Source organism: Oncorhynchus gorbuscha, linkage group LG01, assembly GCF_021184085.1.
Source record: "Oncorhynchus gorbuscha isolate QuinsamMale2020 ecotype Even-year linkage group LG01, OgorEven_v1.0, whole genome shotgun sequence".
NCBI classification, from domain to species: domain Eukaryota; kingdom Metazoa; phylum Chordata; class Actinopteri; order Salmoniformes; family Salmonidae; genus Oncorhynchus; species Oncorhynchus gorbuscha.
In genome coordinates this window covers 3,632,125-3,650,165 of record NC_060173.1, presented here as the reverse complement: position 1 = coordinate 3,650,165, position 18,041 = coordinate 3,632,125, and the positions used below count along the sequence as shown (strand labels likewise).

Below are 18,041 nucleotides of genomic sequence, written 5' to 3'. Positions count from 1 at the left end.
TGTTTTAGAAAAAGGGCTATTCTAACCCCAACCCTCGTAGAGTATCTTTGTTTTAGAAAAAGGGCTATTCTAACCCCAACCCTCGTAGAGTATCTTTGTGTTTTAGAAAAAGGGCTATTCTAACCCCAACCCTCGTAGAGTATCTTTGTGTTTTAGAAAAAGGGCTATCCTAACCCCAACCCTCGTAGAGTATCTTTGTGTTTTAGAAAAAGGGCTATTCTAACCCCAACCCTCGTAGAGTATCTTTGTGTTTTAGAAAAAGGGCTATTCTAACCCCAACCCTCGTAGAGTATCTTTGTTTTAGAAAAAGGGCTATTCTAACCCCAACCCTCGTAGAGTATCTTTGTGTTTTAGAAAAAGGGCTATTCTAACCCCAACCCTCGTAGACTATCTTTGTGTTTTAGAAAAAGGGCTATTCTAACCCTAACCCTCGTAGAGTATCTTTGTGTTTTAGAAAAAGGGCTATTCTAACCCCAACCCTCGTAGAGTATCTTTGTTTTAGAAAAAGGGCTATTCTAACCCCAACCCTCGTAGAGTATCTTTGTTTTAGAAAAAGGGCTAATCTAACCCCAACCCTTGTAGAGTATCTTTGTTTTAGAAAAAGGGCTATTCTAACCCCAACCCTCGTAGAGTATCTTTGTTTTAGAAAAAGGGCTATTCTAACCCTAACCCTCGTAGAGTATCTTTGTGTTTTAGAAAAAGGGCTATTCTAACCCCAACCCTCGTAGAGTATCTTTGTGTTTTAGAAAAAGGGCTATTCTAACCCTAACCCTCGTAGAGTATCTTTGTTTTAGAAAAAGGGCTATTCTAACCTCAACCCTCGTAGAGTATCTTTGTTTTAGAAAAAGGGCTATTCTAACCCCAACCCTCGTAGAGTATCTTTGTGTTTTAGAAAAAGGGCTATTCTAACCCCAACCCTCGTAGAGTATCTTTGTTTTAGAAAAAGGGCTATTCTAACCCCAACCCTCGTAGAGTATCTTTGTGTTTTAGAAAAAGGGCTATTCTAACCCCAACCCTCGTAGAGTATCTTTGTGTTTTAGAAAAAGGGCTATCCTAACCCCAACCCTCGTAGAGTATCTTTGTGTTTTAGAAAAAGGGCTATTCTAACCCCAACCCTCGTAGAGTATCTTTGTGTTTTAGAAAAAGGGCTATTCTAACCCCAACCCTCGTAGAGTATCTTTGTGTTTTAGAAAAAGGGCTATTCTAACCCCAACCCTCGTAGAGTATCTTTGTTTTAGAAAAAGGGCTATTCTAACCCCAACCCTCGTAGAGTATCTTTGTTTTAGAAAAAGGGCTATTCTAACCCCAACCCTCGTAGAGTATCTTTGTTTTAGAAAAAGGGCTATTCTAACCCCAACCCTCGTAGAGTATCTTTGTTTTAGAAAAAGGGCTATTCTAACCCCAACCCTCGTAGAGTATCTTTGTTTTAGAAAAAGGGCTATTCTAACCCCAACCCTCGTAGAGTATCTTTGTGTTTTAGAAAAAGGGCTATTCTAACCCTATCCCTCGTAGAGTATCTTTGTTTTAGAAAAAGGGCTATTCTAACCCCAACCCTCGTAGAGTATCTTTGTGTTTTAGAAAAAGGGCTATTCTAACCCCAACCCTCGTAGAGTATCTTTGTGTTTTAGAAAAAGGGCTATTCTAACCCTAACCCTCGTAGAGTATCTTTGTGTTTTAGAAAAAGGGCTATTCTAACCCCAACCCTCATAGAGTATCTTTGTTTTAGAAAAAGGGCTATTCTAACCCCAACCCTCGTAGAGTATCTTTGTTTTAGAAAAAGGGCTATTCTAACCCCAACCCTTGTAGAGTATCTTTGTTTTAGAAAAAGGGCTATTCTAACCCCAACCCTCGTAGAGTATCTTTGTTTTAGAAAAAGGGCTATTCTAACCCTAACCCTCGTAGAGTATCTTTGTGTTTTAGAAAAAGGGCTATTCTAACCCCAACCCTCGTAGAGTATCTTTGTGTTTTAGAAAAAGGGCTATTCTAACCCTAACCCTCGTAGAGTATCTTTGTTTTAGAAAAAGGGCTATTCTAACCCCAACCCTCGTAGAGTATCTTTGTTTTAGAAAAAGGGCTATTCTAACCCCAACCCTCGTAGAGTATCTTTGTGTTTTAGAAAAAGGGCTATTCTAACCCCAACCCTCGTAGAGTATCTTTGTTTTAGAAAAAGGGCTATTCTAACCCCAACCCTCGTAGAGTATCTTTGTGTTTTAGAAAAAGGGCTATTCTAACCCCAACCCTCGTAGAGTATCTTTGTGTTTTAGAAAAAGGGCTATCCTAACCCCAACCCTCGTAGAGTATCTTTGTGTTTTAGAAAAAGGGCTATTCTAACCCCAACCCTCGTAGAGTATCTTTGTTTTAGAAAAGGGCTATTCTAACCCCAACCTCGTAGAGTATCTTTGTTTTAGAAAAAGGGCTATTCTAACCCCAACCCTCGTAGAGTATCTTTGTGTTTTAGAAAAGGGCTATTCTAACCCCAACCCTCGTAGAGTATCTTTGTTTTAGAAAAAGGGCTATTCTAACCCTAACCCTCGTAGAGTATCTTTGTGTTTTAGAAAAAGGGCTATTCTAACCCCAACCCTCGTAGAGTATCTTTGTGTTTTAGAAAAGGGCTATTCTAACCCTAACCCTCGTAGAGTATCTTTGTTTTAGAAAAAGGGCTATTCTAACCCCAACCCTCGTAGAGTATCTTTGTTTTAGAAAAAGGGCTATTCTAACCCCAACCCTCGTAGAGTATCTTTGTGTTTTAGAAAAAGGGCTATTCTAACCCCAACCCTCGTAGAGTATCTTTGTTTTAGAAAAAGGGCTATTCTAACCCTAACCCTCGTAGAGTATCTTTGTTTTAGAAAAAGGGCTATTCTAACCCCAACCCTCGTAGAGTATCTTTGTTTTAGAAAAAGGGCTATTCTAACCCCAACCCTCGTAGAGTATCTTTGTGTTTTAGAAAAAGGGCTATTCTAACCCCAAAAGTATCTTTGTTTTAGAAAAAGGGCTATTCTAACCCCAACCCTCGTAGAGTATCTTTGTTTTAGAAAAGGGCTATTCTAACCCCAACCCTTGTAGAGTATCTTTGTTTTAGAAAAAGGGCTATTCTAACCCCAACCCTCGTAGAGTATCTTTGTTTTAGAAAAAGGGCTATTCTAACCCTAACCCTCGTAGAGTATCTTTGTGTTTTAGAAAAAGGGCTATTCTAACCCCAACCCTCGTAGAGTATCTTTGTGTTTTAGAAAAAGGGCTATTCTAACCCTAACCCTCGTAGAGTATCTTTGTTTTAGAAAAAGGGCTATTCTAACCCCAACCCTCGTAGAGTATCTTTGTTTTAGAAAAAGGGCTATTCTAACCCCAACCCTCGTAGAGTATCTTTGTGTTTTAGAAAAAGGGCTATTCTAACCCCAACCCTCGTAGAGTATCTATTAGAAAAGGGCTATTCTAACCCCAACCCTCGTAGAGTATCTTTGTGTTTTAGAAAAAGGGCTATTCTAACCCCAACCCTCGTAGAGTATCTTTGTGTTTTAGAAAAAGGGCTATTCTAACCCCAACCCTCGTAGAGTATCTTTGTGTTTTAGAAAAAGGGCTATTCTAACCCCAACCCTCGTAGAGTATCTTTTGTTTTAGAAAAGGGCTATTCTAACCCCAACCCTCGTAGAGTATCTTTGTTTTAGAAAAAGGGCTATTCTAACCCCAACCCTCGTAGAGTATCTTTGTGTTTTAGAAAAAGGGCTATTCTAACCCCAACCCTCGTAGAGTATCTTTGTGTTTTAGAAAAAGGGCTATTCTAACCCCAACCCTCGTAGAGTATCTTTGTGTTTTAGAAAAAGGGCTATTCTAACCCCAACCCTCGTAGAGTATCTTTGTTTTAGAAAAGGGCTATTCTAACCCCAACCCTCGTAGAGTATCTTTGTGTTTTAGAAAAAGGGCTATTCTAACCCCAACCCTCGTAGAGTATCTTTGTGTTTTAGAAAAAGGGCTATTCTAACCCCAACCCTCGTAGAGTATCTTTGTGTTTTTATTCTTTTAGAAAAAGGGCTATTCTAACCCCAACCCTCGTAGAGTATCTTTGTGTTTTAGAAAAAGGGCTATCTAACCCCAACCCTTAGAGTGTGTTTTAGAAAAAGGGCTATTCTAACCCCAACCCTCGTAGAGTATCTTTGTGTTTTAGAAAAAGGGCTATTCTAACCCCAACCCTCGTAGAGTATCTTTGTTTTAGAAAAAGGGCTATTCTAACCCCAACCCTCGTAGAGTATCTTTGTTTTAGAAAAAGGGCTATTCTAACCCCAACCCTCGTAGAGTATCTTTGTTTTAGAAAAAGGGCTATTCTAACCCCAACCCTCGTAGAGTATCTTTGTTTTAGAAAAAGGGCTATTCTAACCCCAACCCTCGTAGAGTATCTTTGTTTTAGAAAAAGGGCTATTCTAACCCCAACCCTCGTAGAGTATCTTTGTGTTTTAGAAAAAGGGCTATTCTAACCCCAACCCTCGTAGAGTATCTTTGTTTTAGAAAAAGGGCTATTCTAACCCCAACCCTCGTAGAGTATCTTTGTTTTAGAAAAAGGGCTATTCTAACCCCAACCCTCGTAGAGTATCTTTGTGTTTTAGAAAAAGGGCTATTCTAACCCCAACCCTCGTAGAGTATCTTTGTGTTTTAGAAAAAGGGCTATTCTAACCCCAACCCTCGTAGAGTATCTTTGTTTTAGAAAAAGGGCTATTCTAACCCCAACCCTCGTAGAGTATCTTTGTTTTAGAAAAAGGGCTATTCTAACCCCAACCCTCGTAGAGTATCTTTGTGTTTTAGAAAAAGGGCTATTCTAACCCCAACCCTCGTAGAGTATCTTTGTTTTAGAAAAAGGGCTATTCTAACCCCAACCCTCGTAGAGTATCTTTGTGTTTTAGAAAAAGGGCTATTCTAACCCTAACCCTCAGAGTATCTTTGTTTTAGAAAAAGGGCTATTCTAACCCTAACCCTAACCCTCGTAGAGTATCTTTCTTTTAGAAAAAGGGCTATTCTAACCCCAACCCTCGTAGAGTATCTTTGTGTTTTAGAAAAAGGGCTATTCTAACCCCAACCCTCGTAGAGTATCTTTGTGTTTTAGAAAAAGGGCTATTCTAACCCTAACCCTCAGAGTATCTTTGTTTTAGAAAAAGGGCTATTCTAACCCTAACCCTAACCCTAACCCTTATAACCCCAACCCTCGTAGAGTATCTTTGTGTTTTAGAAAAAGGGCTATTCTAACCCCAACCCTAACCCTAACCCTTATAACCCTAACCCTTCTAACCCTAACCCTCACAGAGTATCTTTGTGTTTTAGAAAAAGGGCTATTCTAACCCTAACCCTAACCCTAACCCTCGTAGAGTATCTTTGTGTTTAAAAAAAGGGCTATTCTAACCTAACCCTTCTAACCCTAACCCTTCTAACCCTAACCCTAACCCTCGTAGAGTATCTTTGTGTTTTAGAAAAAGGGCTATTCTAACCCTAACCCTAACCCTTATAACCCTAACCCTTCTAACCCTAACCCTTATAACCCTAACCCTTATAACTCTAACCCTTCCAACCCTAACCCGTATAACCCTAACCCGTATAACCCTAACCCTTATAACCCCAACCCTTATAACCCTAACCCTTATAACCCTAACCCTTATAACCCTAACCCTTATAACCCTAACCCTTATAACCCTAACCCTTCCAACCCTAACCCTTCCAACCCTAACCCTTCCAACCCTAAACCGTATAACCCTAACCCTAACCTAACCCTAATGTATTATTTATCAAGCCTGTTGATCCTGAGGGCTCTCTTTTTTCCACCGAACCCCATCAACCTTGGCTGGCCCATAGAGGTAAGAAAGAGGAGTCTAGATGGATATAAATAAATAAAATGTTAAAGCATGGATAATACAAAGAGGAGTTCTCTTTCCATCTCTATGGTGCCACAGGAGACACACAGACATAGTTGGAATACCATCACCAGTAAATGAAGCCTCAAAGCAGCAGAGGAGTTGCTACCAGCAGAGACAATGGACGTCTGTCATCCACACAGTCAGGCATTCCAAATAACAACACACTGCTGTGTGTGTGTGTGTGTGTGTGTGTGTGTGTGTGTGTGTGTGTGTGTGTGTGTGTGTGTGTGTGTGTGTGTGTGTGTGTGTGTGTGTGTGTGTGTGTGTGTGTGTGTGTGTGTGTGTGTGTGTGTGTGTGTGTGTGTGTGTGTGTGTGTGTGACTCAGTTCACATTGAGATGAGAAACATTATTGTTGTTGAACTGAAAACCTCATATCACTCCAACCTGGATTTTAAAAAATGTAAAAGATCCTGTCAAAAGTGAAAGGTCAATTAACAACAAATTCCTGGAAAACAAGGGTCAGCCAAAATCCAGACTCAGAAAATTCAGACTCATCAAATCTCAGAACCAAGGAGGAAAGAGTGGGATTGTTATGAGGACAGAATTGGCTGTCATTCAACAGCCATCTATAGTCATCAATGGTCTATGGTCCCTGAGGACACTGAGGAGCAACGGACCTAAGTAAGTAAGAAAGTATTTCTGTAGCCGAGCATAGAATCCGTGTTCATATCTGCCATGTCAATATAATATTCACAGCAATATGAAACGCCACAGCCCCAGTATAAATCACTTACAGTACAAGCCAGCCACGTGCAAAATTATTTACACCAGATTTCAACACTTCAGATTTGACCCCACCGAACCCAAAACATTTGGTCAAAGATATTTTGGCAGGCACAGTCCAAGCCCAATTTAAAGTCCAGCTGCTGTTAACTATGTGGCTGAGTCGTATGCAACTAGAAATTCATGTTACAAAAAAATAAAAAATAAATACATGGCGTTTGTGCCAGAGAAAGTGAGTAAAAGATGAAGAGGAGGTTGGCACACACCCTGATGAAGAGCATCTTCTCCCCGACGCGATAGCGGCCCTGAGCCTGTCTCTCCACACAGAATTTATTGGGACACTTACAGGGAGGCTCCTCAAAGATATGCTTCACCTGAGACACACACATGCACAAACAAACATCATTAGATTAGTAGGCAGGTCAATCCAACAACCCTCCCAAAATTCCTGGTAATCCTCATAAATTCCTGGTAATCCTCATAAATTCCTGGTAATATTAATAAATTCCTGGTAATTCTCATAAATTGAAAAGTTCAACGTAATTTCATGTAATTGTGTTGACCTTGTGTACCCTACTCACAGCCTCATCCAGCAGCTTCCCTGTGCTCTTCTTGCTAGACGACAAGCACTTGGTTGGAGAGGGGAATGGAGAGGTTGGAGAGGGGGATGGAGAGATTGGAGAGGGGGATGGGGGGTTTGGAGAAGGGGATGGAGAGAGGGATGGGGAGGGAGAGACAGGTGAGGGTAGAGATACTTTCTCCTCCTGTTCTATCTCCTTCTCCAGCTTGATAAGCCCCGGAGGCTCCACGTTGTACCTAAAGATAATAGAAATACATTATAATGGCCTGGGGTCAAATACATTATAGTGGCCTGGGGTCAAATACATTATAGTGGCCTGGGGTCAAATACATTATAGTGGCCTGGGGTCAAATACATTATAGTGGCCTGGGGTCAAATACATTATAGTGGCCTGGGGTCAAATACATTACAGTGGCCTGGGGTCAAATACATTACAGTGGCCTGGGGTCAAATACATTATAGTGGCCTGGGGTCAAATACATTATAGTGGCCTGGGGTCAAATACATTATAGTGGTCAAATACATTATAGTGGCCTGGGGTCAAATACATTATAATGGCCTGGGGTCAAATACATTATAGTGGCCTGGGGTCAAATACATTATAGTGGCCTGGGGTCAAATACATTATAATGGCCTGGGGTCAAATACATTATAGTGGCCTGGGGTCAAATACATTATAGTGGCCTGGGGTCAAATACATTATAGTGGCCTGGGGTCAAATACATTATAATGGCCTGGGGTCAAATACATTAGTGGTCTAGGCTCAAATACATTATAGTGGCCTGGGGTCAAATATATTATAGTGGCCTGGGGTCAAATACATTATAGTGGCCTGGGGTCAAATACATTATAGTGGCCTGGGGTCAAATACATTAGTGGTCTAGGCTCAAATACATTATAGTGGTCTAGTGTGGTCTGGAGTCAAATACATTATTGTGGTCTAGTGTGTTCTGGAGTCAAATACAGTACAGTGGTCTAGGGTGAAATACATTATAATGCCCTGGGGTCAAATATATTATAGATGACGCTGGGCCAATTGTGTGCCGACATGTGGGACTTCCAATCACGGCTGGTTGTGATACAGCCTGGAATCAAACCAGGGTCTGTAATGACGCCTCTAGCACTGAGATGCAGTGCCTTAGACCGCTCCACCACTCAGGAGCTAGGCTTGTCTGAGGATCAAATACATTACAGTGATCTAGGGTGGTTTGGGGTCAAATACATTATAGTGGCCTGGCTTCAAATACATTATAATGGCCTGGGGTCAAATATATTGCAGTGGCCTAGAGTGGTCTGGGGTCAAATCATATGTCCCACTGCAGCATGGGGTTGAATCTGGCCCACTGCTATTTCAGCACAGTCTCTCCTCTTTCTCTCTGCTCCATACAATAAACTAATAAAAACATGAGCTGGCGCACACCCAGAGAATTTGTATTTATTTAAAAAGGTGCTGACTAACGGCGAATAAACTATAAGCTATGAAAAATAGAGTCACTCTCTCTCTCTCTCTCTCTCTCTCTCTCTCTCTCTCTCTCTCTCTCTCTCTCTCTCTCTCTCTCTCTCTCTCTCTCTCTCTCTCTCTCTCTCTCTCTCTCTCTCTCTCTCTCTCTCTCTCTCTCTCTCTCTCTCTCTCTCTCTCTCTCTCTCTCTCTCTCTCTCTCTCTCTCTCTCTCTCTCTCTCTCTCTCTCTATATCTAAACTCCAGTAATGTATTATAAATCATCACACTCTCTCTTTCTATATATATTTATATATATATATACCAGTAATGTATTGGGTAAATCATCACACTCTCTCTCTATATATATATAAACTACCAGTAATGTATTGGGTAAATCATCACACTCTCTCTCTCTCTATATATATATAAACTACCAGTAATGTATTGGGTAAATCATCACACTCTCTCTCTCTCTATATATATATAAACTACCAGTAATGTATTGGGTAAATCATCCAATGTTTCGGTATCCCTGTGCCTTCTTCTGTACAAAAAACTACAAATATGTTAGGAGAGGGATTACCCCACTCCTTTTGAATGTTTTCTTTGCAAAAATCATTTCTAAAAGAGAATATAATCAAAGGATAATTAAACTTCTACTTGTAATATATAATGCACATACAAATTCAATTAAAATTGAAAGCTTTTTTAAGTGAATAATTTAAATCAAGGCGAAGAGGGGAAGATCCCTTACAGGAAGGAGGGGAAGATCCCTTACAGGAAGGAGGGGAAGATCCCTTACAGGAAGGAGGGGAAGATCCCTTACAGGAAGGAGGGGAAGATCCCTTACAGGAAGGAGGGGAAGATCCCTTACAGGAAGGAGGGGAAGATCCCTTACAGGAAAGAGGGGAAGATCCCTTACAGGAAAGAGGGGAAGATCCCTTACAGGAAAGAGGGGAAGATCCCTTACTGTAGCTCTACCAACTGTAGCTCAGTTGGTAGAGCATGGCGCTTGTAACGCCAGGGTAGTGGGTTCGATCCGTGGGACCACCCATATGTAGAATGTATGCACACATGACTGTAAGTCGCTTTGGATAAAAGCGTCTGCTAAATGGCATATATTATTATTATAGGAGGGGAAGATCCCTTCCGGGAAGGAGGGGAAGATTCCTTCTGGGAAGGAGGGGAAGATCCCTTCTGGGAAGGAGGGGAAGATTCCTTCTGGGAAGGAGGGGAAGATCCCTTCCGGGAAGGAGGGGGAAGATCCCTTCCGGGAAGGAGGGGGAAGATCCCTTCCGGGAAGGAGGGGGAAGATCCCTTCCAGGAAAGAGGGGGAAGATCCCTTACAGGAAGGAGGGGAAGATTCCTTCTGGGAAGGAGGGGAAGATCCCTTACAGGAAGGAGGGGAAGATCCCTTACAGGAAGGAGAGGAAGATCCCTTATGGGAAAGAGGGGAAGATCCCTTACGGGAAGGAGGGGAAGATCCCTTACGGGAAGGAGGGGAAGATCCCTTACGGGAAGGAGGGGAAGATCCCTTACGGGAAAGAGGGGAAGATCCCTTACGGGAAAGAGGGGAAGATCCCTTACGGGAAAGAGGGGAAGATCCCTTACGGGAAAGAGGGGAAGATCCCTTACGGGAAGGAGGGGAAGATCCCTTACCTAGACGCTATCCTTCCCAGCTGTAGGAGACAGAGGCATACTTCCCGAGGCTGTTTGTGAAGAACTAAGGGGAGAAATACATGGAAAAGAGTGCATGATCTTCACTGTGTTCCTTACAACCCATCTCAATTACAGGGTGGTAATATTATCCCTGTCACATTGAAACTTGCGTTAAAGTGATGTGGGAAAGTGGTTTAAAAAAAACTCTTACGCACATGCCAGTGGGTATAGAGAAAATGAGAAGTGTTCTTTGTGATAAGTGGTGATTGAGTTATTGATATTGGTGTGTTAGCGTGAGGTGAACATAAATGTGAGCTCAAAACAGCTACAGAATTATATGTATTTTTTTAATGGAGATCAACAAGCAGCAATTTCACACAAGACTAAACTACATGAAATAAAATGTTTCCACAAACACAGTGCCAGGCATTAAGATGATTGATGGGCATGTGACGTGGCACAGCACACCATGCATCATGACAGCAATAGTTCTCCAAACCTGTTGTCGTATGCTACACCGTGATGATGCACTTTTCAATCCATCACAGAGGAAGGAAAAGAAGGGGAAAGAGAGGGAACAGGATAGTTAGCTAGCTACCCTGTTGTTGCGCACGGTGCTTGTGTGACCACACTAACTAGCCTTGGATGGACAATCAAGTTCCATTCTATTCATATTACATTCTAATAAATTCTAGTCTAATTAGTAAGTTATCCATCATTTCACCAAAATAAAATGTCTAAGGGGGCCAGCTGGTTGGGGTTGAAAGTAGAGAAGAATAAACCAATCGTTAGCCAGAAAACTGAGGGAGAGGAGGAGAGGAAAACACAAGAATCGTCTGTACCTCCTACCGCTGATACGGCCTTATCACTATGGTTTAATAGGTATTAACTGCCTGCATTTTGCTGCACCCCAGGAAGAGTAGCTGCTGCCTTGACAGGAACTAACAGGGATCCATAATAAACCCCAGGAAGAGTAGCTGCTGCCTTGACAGGAACTAACGGGGATCCATAATAAACCCCAGGAAGAGTAGCTGCTGCCTTGACAGGAACTAATGGGGATCCATAATAAACCCCAGGAAGAGTAGCTGCTGCCTTGACAGGAACTAACGGGGATCCACAATAAACCCCAGGAAGAGTAGCTGCTGCCTTGGCAGGAACTAATGGGGATCCATAATAAACCCCAGGAAGAGTAGCTGCTGCCTTGGCAGGAACTAATGGGGATCCATAATAAACCCCAGGAAGAGTAGCTGCTGCCTTGGCAGGAACTAATGGGGATCCATAATAAACCCCAGGAAGAGTAGCTGCTGCCTTGACAGGAACTAATGGGGATCCATAATAAACCCCAGGAAGAGTAGCTGCTGCCTTGGCAGGAACTAATGGGGATCCATAATAAACCCCAGGAAGAGTAGCTGTTGCCTTGACAGAACTAATGGGGATCCATAATAAACCCCAGGAAGAGTAGCTGCTGCCTAGGCAGAAACTAATGGGGATCCATAATAAACCCCAGGAAGAGTAGCTGTTGCCTTGACAGAACTAATGGGGATCCATAATAAACCCCAGGAAGAGTAGCTGTTGCCTTGACAGAACTAATGGGGATCCATAATAAACCCCAGGAAGAGTAGCTGCTGCCTTGGCAGGAACTAATGGGGATCCATAATAAAACTCAGGAAGAGTAGCTGCTGCCTTGACAGGAACTAATGGGGATCCATAATAAACCCCAGGAAGAGAAGCTGCTGCATTGACAGGAACTAATGGGGATCCATAATAAACCCCAGGAAGAGTAGCTGCTGCCTTGGCAGGAACTAATGGGGATCCATAATAAACCCCAGGAAGAGTAGCTGCTGCCTTGACAGGAACTAATGGGGATCAATAATAAACCCCAGGAAGAGTAGCTGCTGCCTTGGCAGGAACTAATGGGGATCCATAATAAACCCCAGGAAGAGTAGCTGCTGCCTTGGCAGGAACTAATGGGGATCCATAATAAACCCCAGGAAGAGTAGCTGCTGCATTGGCAGGAACTAATGGGGATCCATGATAAATACAAATACATAACATTGCCATACTTTCTCTCTCTCCAGCTAGCTAACGCCCCACTGTCTGTCTTCTCTCACTTTCACTCTGTGTTTCCTGGGACGTTCTGTACAGCGAACGACTGTTTAAAATCCACATAACTGTTCATATCATTCATCTGGTAAGCCAAGACAGTCACAGCGTTCTCAGAACATAGCCTGCTGTCCAAGTGGATATTGTGTGAAGTCAGGGTATTGTGGGTGGAGTCTGTGGACAACAGAAGAGGAGCTTGTGTACGAGGAGAGGAGATGCCTTTGTGTCTCTCTCTCTCTCTGCATCCCACCAGTCAGTCCACCACCCATAGACAGTAGTCTGGGTCTATCTTCCTCCCTGGAAGTGCTGCTGACAGCCTGAGGTAGATCCGGACAAGGCCATATTTAGTGTGACTTGCTTCAGAAGTCGCATATTCAAATCTTCAACTTATTTGAGACGTATTATAGTTATTATTATTGGGCCATATTTGTGAAAGGAAACTGAAACTTGATTATCTGTGACCAGAGTGGTATACTGTTCTCACCAGGGGTTTGGGGTTAATTCCATTTCAATTCAGTGAATTTATGAAAGTTCCAAAGGTTCTAGAACCTACTGAGTGGTCGTTGAGATTCTCCGCAATTTGTTCTGTTGTGTTCTAGCTTGGAAGAATCAAAACGGAGCATTAATGCAAACTGACACACATCCGTACTCACCCAGTCCCTCAGACTCAAACAGGCAGGTCTCTCCCACCCCCACCTGCCGACACCAGGTCAGGAAGTTAGCTGTGTTGTCCCTGGCCAAGAAGGACCCGGAGGGAGCGCTGGCACGACACGGGATCCTCCGGCATGGGATGGCCTGGTGGAGGGAGACATTAGAAGATAATAGATTCCTTTGTGTGAGAAACGGAAGTGCCCCCTAGGTGGAAGGAGAGGTCAGAGGATACAATGGCAGTGGGGACACATTAGGAAGAGATAAACATTAGTCATTATCCAAACTTACCATCGTGAGTTCATACATTTTCATACTTTGCCCTATACTGGTCCCCCATGGGAATCAAACCCACAACTCTGGCATTGCAAGCACCATCCTCTACCGACTGAGCCACACGGGACCCCAACCATCAACCACAATATCAGTTGGTGCTATTTGTAAATAGCAACTTATTAATACAAAGCAACATCACAGAGAATTGTCTCGGCGGATATCCTAGAGGGTGGAGAGGTGGACCAGCAGCCCTCCATCCAGGGATGCAGTACCCTGACTGACCTTGTACCTCTCAACGTGTGTGTCTGAGGGCGTAAGGAAACAAGGGCTGTTTCTGTTTTCATTAAAAATGGACAATGAAATATCTATTGTATTCTCAACAGAACAGCAAGGCTGTGATAGTGATATTCTGTAATGGGGGGTGGGCTACATGGCCAACTTCAGGCCCAACAGAAGTTGGTCGGACTTCATTGTTCCTTTCAGAGAAAAGACAGTCCTTGTTAATTCACTCAGTCTCTGACCGAATCTGAGCTTCCCGTCCCCCAACCCCCAGTCAGTTGGGTTCCCATCAGAACACACTATAACCATCTACCCCCATAGTCCCTAGTACATATGCCACCTGTCTTTTTCAGATTTGTTTTCCATATGTTGAGGGGCTCTGGTTTCAGCTCTGGTTCGAGGAACTTTTCCTTTCGCAAATCAATATTGTAGATGATGGCTGGGGGGGACCAAGAGAGGGAGAGGAGGAGGAGGGCTAGACTACTACTGCACCAGGACTGGTCTGGTATGGGAGAGAGAGATGGAGCAGAGGAGGAGGATGAGGAGGGCTAGACTACTACTGCACCAGGCCTGGTCTGGTATGGGAGAGGGATGGAGGGGAGGAGGTCTAGACCACTACTGCACGAGGCCTGGTCTGGGAGAGAGGGATGGCGGGGAGGAGGTCTAGTCTACTACTGCACTAGGCCTGGTCTGGTATGGGAGAGAGAAATGGGGGGAGCAGGGGCGGAGGAGGGGAGGAGGAGAGGAGGAGGGGAGGGCTAGACTACTCAACCAACAGGTCTGGTCTGGTATGGGAGAGAGAAATGGGGGGAGCAGGGGCGGAGGAGGAGGAGGGGAGGAGGAGAGGAGGAGGGGAGGGCTAGACTACTCCACCAACAGGTCTGGTCTGGTATGGTCTGACTTGAGGATCAAATGACACTTGAGGCTCCACACAGGCAGCAGCCCCCCACCAAACCTGGGTTCAAATTCTATTTGAAAATCTATTCAAAATGATATATCTGTGCTTGATTGAGTTTTCCTGGCTCGATGGAACCAATTAAATAGTTCCAAAACCGCAATAGGGACTCCAGGCAGGCTTAAGCAAATACGTAAAGTATTTTCACAATTTAAAATAATATTTGAACCCAGGTTTAAGGTCTGCCCCCCACACGATGAGGTAGATTTATGCTCCTTGCTATGGTTTAATACAGGATGTGTGCGTCTCCGAGCCGAGAGAAAGGCTGTGTCCCTAATAGTACCGTATTCCCTATATAGTGCACTACCTTTGACTGGCTCTATATAGGGAATACAGTGCCATTTGGGACGTAGACAAAGAAAGGTACAATGAGGTCATGGTGGAAAAAAATGCAGTGTTTTCTTTCATTCCAAGCTCTTCTAGTTCTCTCCTCTCTGGGAGGGACTCTGCCTTTCTCCTTTCATTCCATGCTCTCCTAGTTCTCTCCTCTCTGGGAGGGACTCTGCCTTTCTCCTTTCATTCCAGGCTCTTCTAACTGGCTCCTCTCTGGGAGGGACTCTGCCTTTCTCCTTTCATTCCAGGCTCTCCTAGTTCTCTCCTCTCTGGGAGGGACTCTGCCTTTCTCCTTTCATTCCAGGCTCTCCTAGTTCTCTCCTCTCTGGGAGGGACTCTGCCTTTCTCCTTTCATTCCAGGCTCTCCTAGTTCTCTCCTCTCTGGGAGGGACTCTGCCTTTCTCCTTTCATTCCAGGCTCTTCCTAGTTCTGGCTCCTCTCTGGGAGGGACTCTGCCTTTCTCCTTTCATTCCAGGCTCTCCTAGTTCTCTCCTCTCTGGGAGGGACTCTGCCTTTCTCCTTTCATTCCAGGCTCTCCTAGTTCTCTCCTCTCTGGGAGGGACTCTGCCTTTCTCCTTTCATTCCAGGCTCTTCTAGTTCTCTCCTCTCTGGGAGGGACTCTGCCTTTCTCCATTCATTCCAGGCTCTCCTAGTTCTCTCCTCTCTGGGAGGGACTCTGCCTTTCTCCTTTCATTTCAGGCTCTTCTAACTGGCTCCTCTCTGGGAGGGACTCTGCCTTTCTCCATTCATTCCAGGCTCTCCTAGTTCTCTCCTCTCTGGGAGGGACTCTGCCTTTCTCCTTTCATTCCAGGCTCTCCTAGTTCTCTCCTCTCTGGGAGGGACTCTGCCTTTCTCCTTTCATTCCAGGCTCTTCTAACTGGCTCCTCTCTGGGAGGGACTCTGCCTTTCTCCATTCATTCCAGGCTCTCCTAGTTCTCTCCTCTCTGGGAGGGACTCTGCCTTTCTCCTTTCATTCCAGGCTCTCCTAGTTCTCTCCTCTCTGGGAGGGACTCTGCCTTTCTCCTTTCATTCCAGGCTCTCCTAGTTCTCTCCTCTCTGGGAGGGACTCTGCCTTTCTCCTTTCATTCCAGGCTCTCCTAGTTCTCTCCTCTCTGGGAGGGACTCTGCCTTTCTCCTTTCATTCCAGGCTCTCCTAGTTCTCTCCTCTCTGGGAGGGACTCTGCCTTTCTCCTTTCATTCCAGGCTCTCCTAGTTCTCTCCTCTCTGGGAGGGACTCTGCCTTTCTCCTTTCATTCCAGGCTCTCCTAGTTCTCTCCTCTCTGGGAGGGACTCTGCCTTTCTCCTTTCATTCCAGGCTCTCCTAGTTCTCTCCTCTCTGGGAGGGACTCTGCCTTTCTCCTTTCATTCCAGGCTCTTCTAACTGGCTCCTCTCTGGGAGGGACTCTGCCTTTCTCCTTTCATTCCAGGCTCTCCTAGTTCTCTCCTCTCTGGGAGGGACTCTGCCTTTCTCCTTTCATTCCAGGCTCTCCTAGTTCTCTCCTCTCTGGGAGGGACTCTGCCTTTCTCCTTTCATTCCAGGCTCTCCTAGTTCTCTCCTCTCGGGAGGGACTCTGCCTTTCTCCTTTCATTCCAGGCTCTCCTAGCTGGCTCCTCTCTGGGAGGGACTCTGCCTTTCTCCTTTCATCCCAGGCTCTCCTAGCTGGCTCCTCTCTGCTATGGCCACATTTTAGCTCACGTTCTTTGGTTGAAGGTTATGCCCGCATCTTTGTTTTAGTGGACCACCGTACTAGTATGAGCTACTCTGTACACTACCAACTCAGTGGTCTTGTAGTTAGAGTGTCCTCCCCGAGTTGGCAAGGTTGGGAGATCAATTCCCGGCCGGGTCACTAAGACTAAACTACTGTCTCTGTTTGGCACTCAACATTAAAGATATAGAAGGGGGCTAAGGTCCTGTGATAGACTAACGTTATGTCCAGAGGATGCCTGGTTACATACTGCTATGGATACTGTAGCTACCTGCAGAACCCTCCTCGCCTGTCTAGTTAATATTAAGTATGGGTGGAGATGGGAACCTGTTAAGTATGGATGGAGATGGGAACGTGTTAAGTATGGGTGGAGATGGGAACGTGTTAAGTATGGATGGAGATGGGAACGTGTTAAGTATGGATGGAGATGGGAACGTGTTAAGTATGGGTGGAGATGGGAACCTGTTAAGTATGGATGGAGATGGGAACGTGTTAAGTATGGGTGGAGATGGGAACGTGTTAAGTATGGATGGAGATGGGAACGTGTTAAGTATGGGTGGAGATGGGAACCTGTTAAGTATGGGTGGAGATGGGAACGTGTTAAGTATGGGTGGAGATGGGAACCTGTTAAGTATGGGTGGAGATGGGAACCTGTTAAGTATGGGTGGAGATGGGAACCTGCTCTATATCGACAGCTCTATATCGACAGATCGGCTTTTATAGATAGTTGGAACGTGTTAAGTATGGATGGAGATGCTCCAAACGTGTTAAGTTTGGGTGGAGATGGGAACGTGTTAGCAGGTTGGAACAGGTGGAGATGGGAGCGGTGTTAAGTAGGTTGGAGGTTTGGAGGTTGGGTGGGTTGGAGCGGTTTGGATGGGTGGAGATGGGAACCTGTTAAGTTTGGGTGGAGATGGGAACCGGTTAAGTTGGGTGGAGATGGGAGCAGGTTGGGTGGAGATGGGCGGTTGGAGCAGGTTGGAGATGGGAACCTGTTAAGTAGGGTGGAGAGGTTGGAACGGTTTGGAGCTGTTTCGAGCAGCTCTATATCGACAGCTCTTATCGAGCAGCTTTTATATCCCACTAGTTGGAGCGGGTTGGAGCGGGTTGGAGCTCGTTCCATATACAGAGCAGGTTGGAGCTTTGGAGCTCCAAACTATTCCAAGCGGTTTGGAGCGGTTTGGAGCAGGTTGGAGCGGTTTGGAGCAGGTTGGAGCGGTTTGGAGCGGTTTGGAGCGGTTCGGAGCGGTTCGGAGCAGGTTGGATCAGGTTGGAGCGGTTTGGAGCGGTCTGGAGCAGGTTGGAGCAGGTTGGAGCAGGTTGGAGCAGTTTGGAGCAGGTTGGAGCGGTTTGGAGCGGTTTGGAGCAGGTTGGAGCGGGTTGGAGCGGTTTGGAGCAGGTTGGAGCGGTTTGGAGCGGTTTGGAGCGGGTTGGAGCTGTTTGGAG

The 18,041-nt window shown here is 44.8% G+C and overlaps 1 protein-coding gene across 2 annotated transcripts in view; it reads right to left on the bottom strand.

Annotated features, from left to right (window-relative positions):
* LOC124031892 (growth arrest-specific protein 2-like) overlaps window positions 1-18,041 on the bottom strand; it is an 80,917-nt gene that overhangs the window by 24,312 nt on the left and 38,564 nt on the right. For both annotated transcript variants that reach the window (XM_046343688.1, XM_046343698.1), the window contains exons 4-7: window positions 13,052-13,193; window positions 10,296-10,359; window positions 7,197-7,431; window positions 6,882-6,989 (exon numbers count right to left, since the gene is read on the bottom strand). In XM_046343688.1, the coding sequence (XP_046199644.1) occupies window positions 6,882-6,989; window positions 7,197-7,431; window positions 10,296-10,359; window positions 13,052-13,193 (549 nt within the window). The remainder of the gene's footprint in view (window positions 1-6,881; window positions 6,990-7,196; window positions 7,432-10,295; window positions 10,360-13,051; window positions 13,194-18,041) is intronic.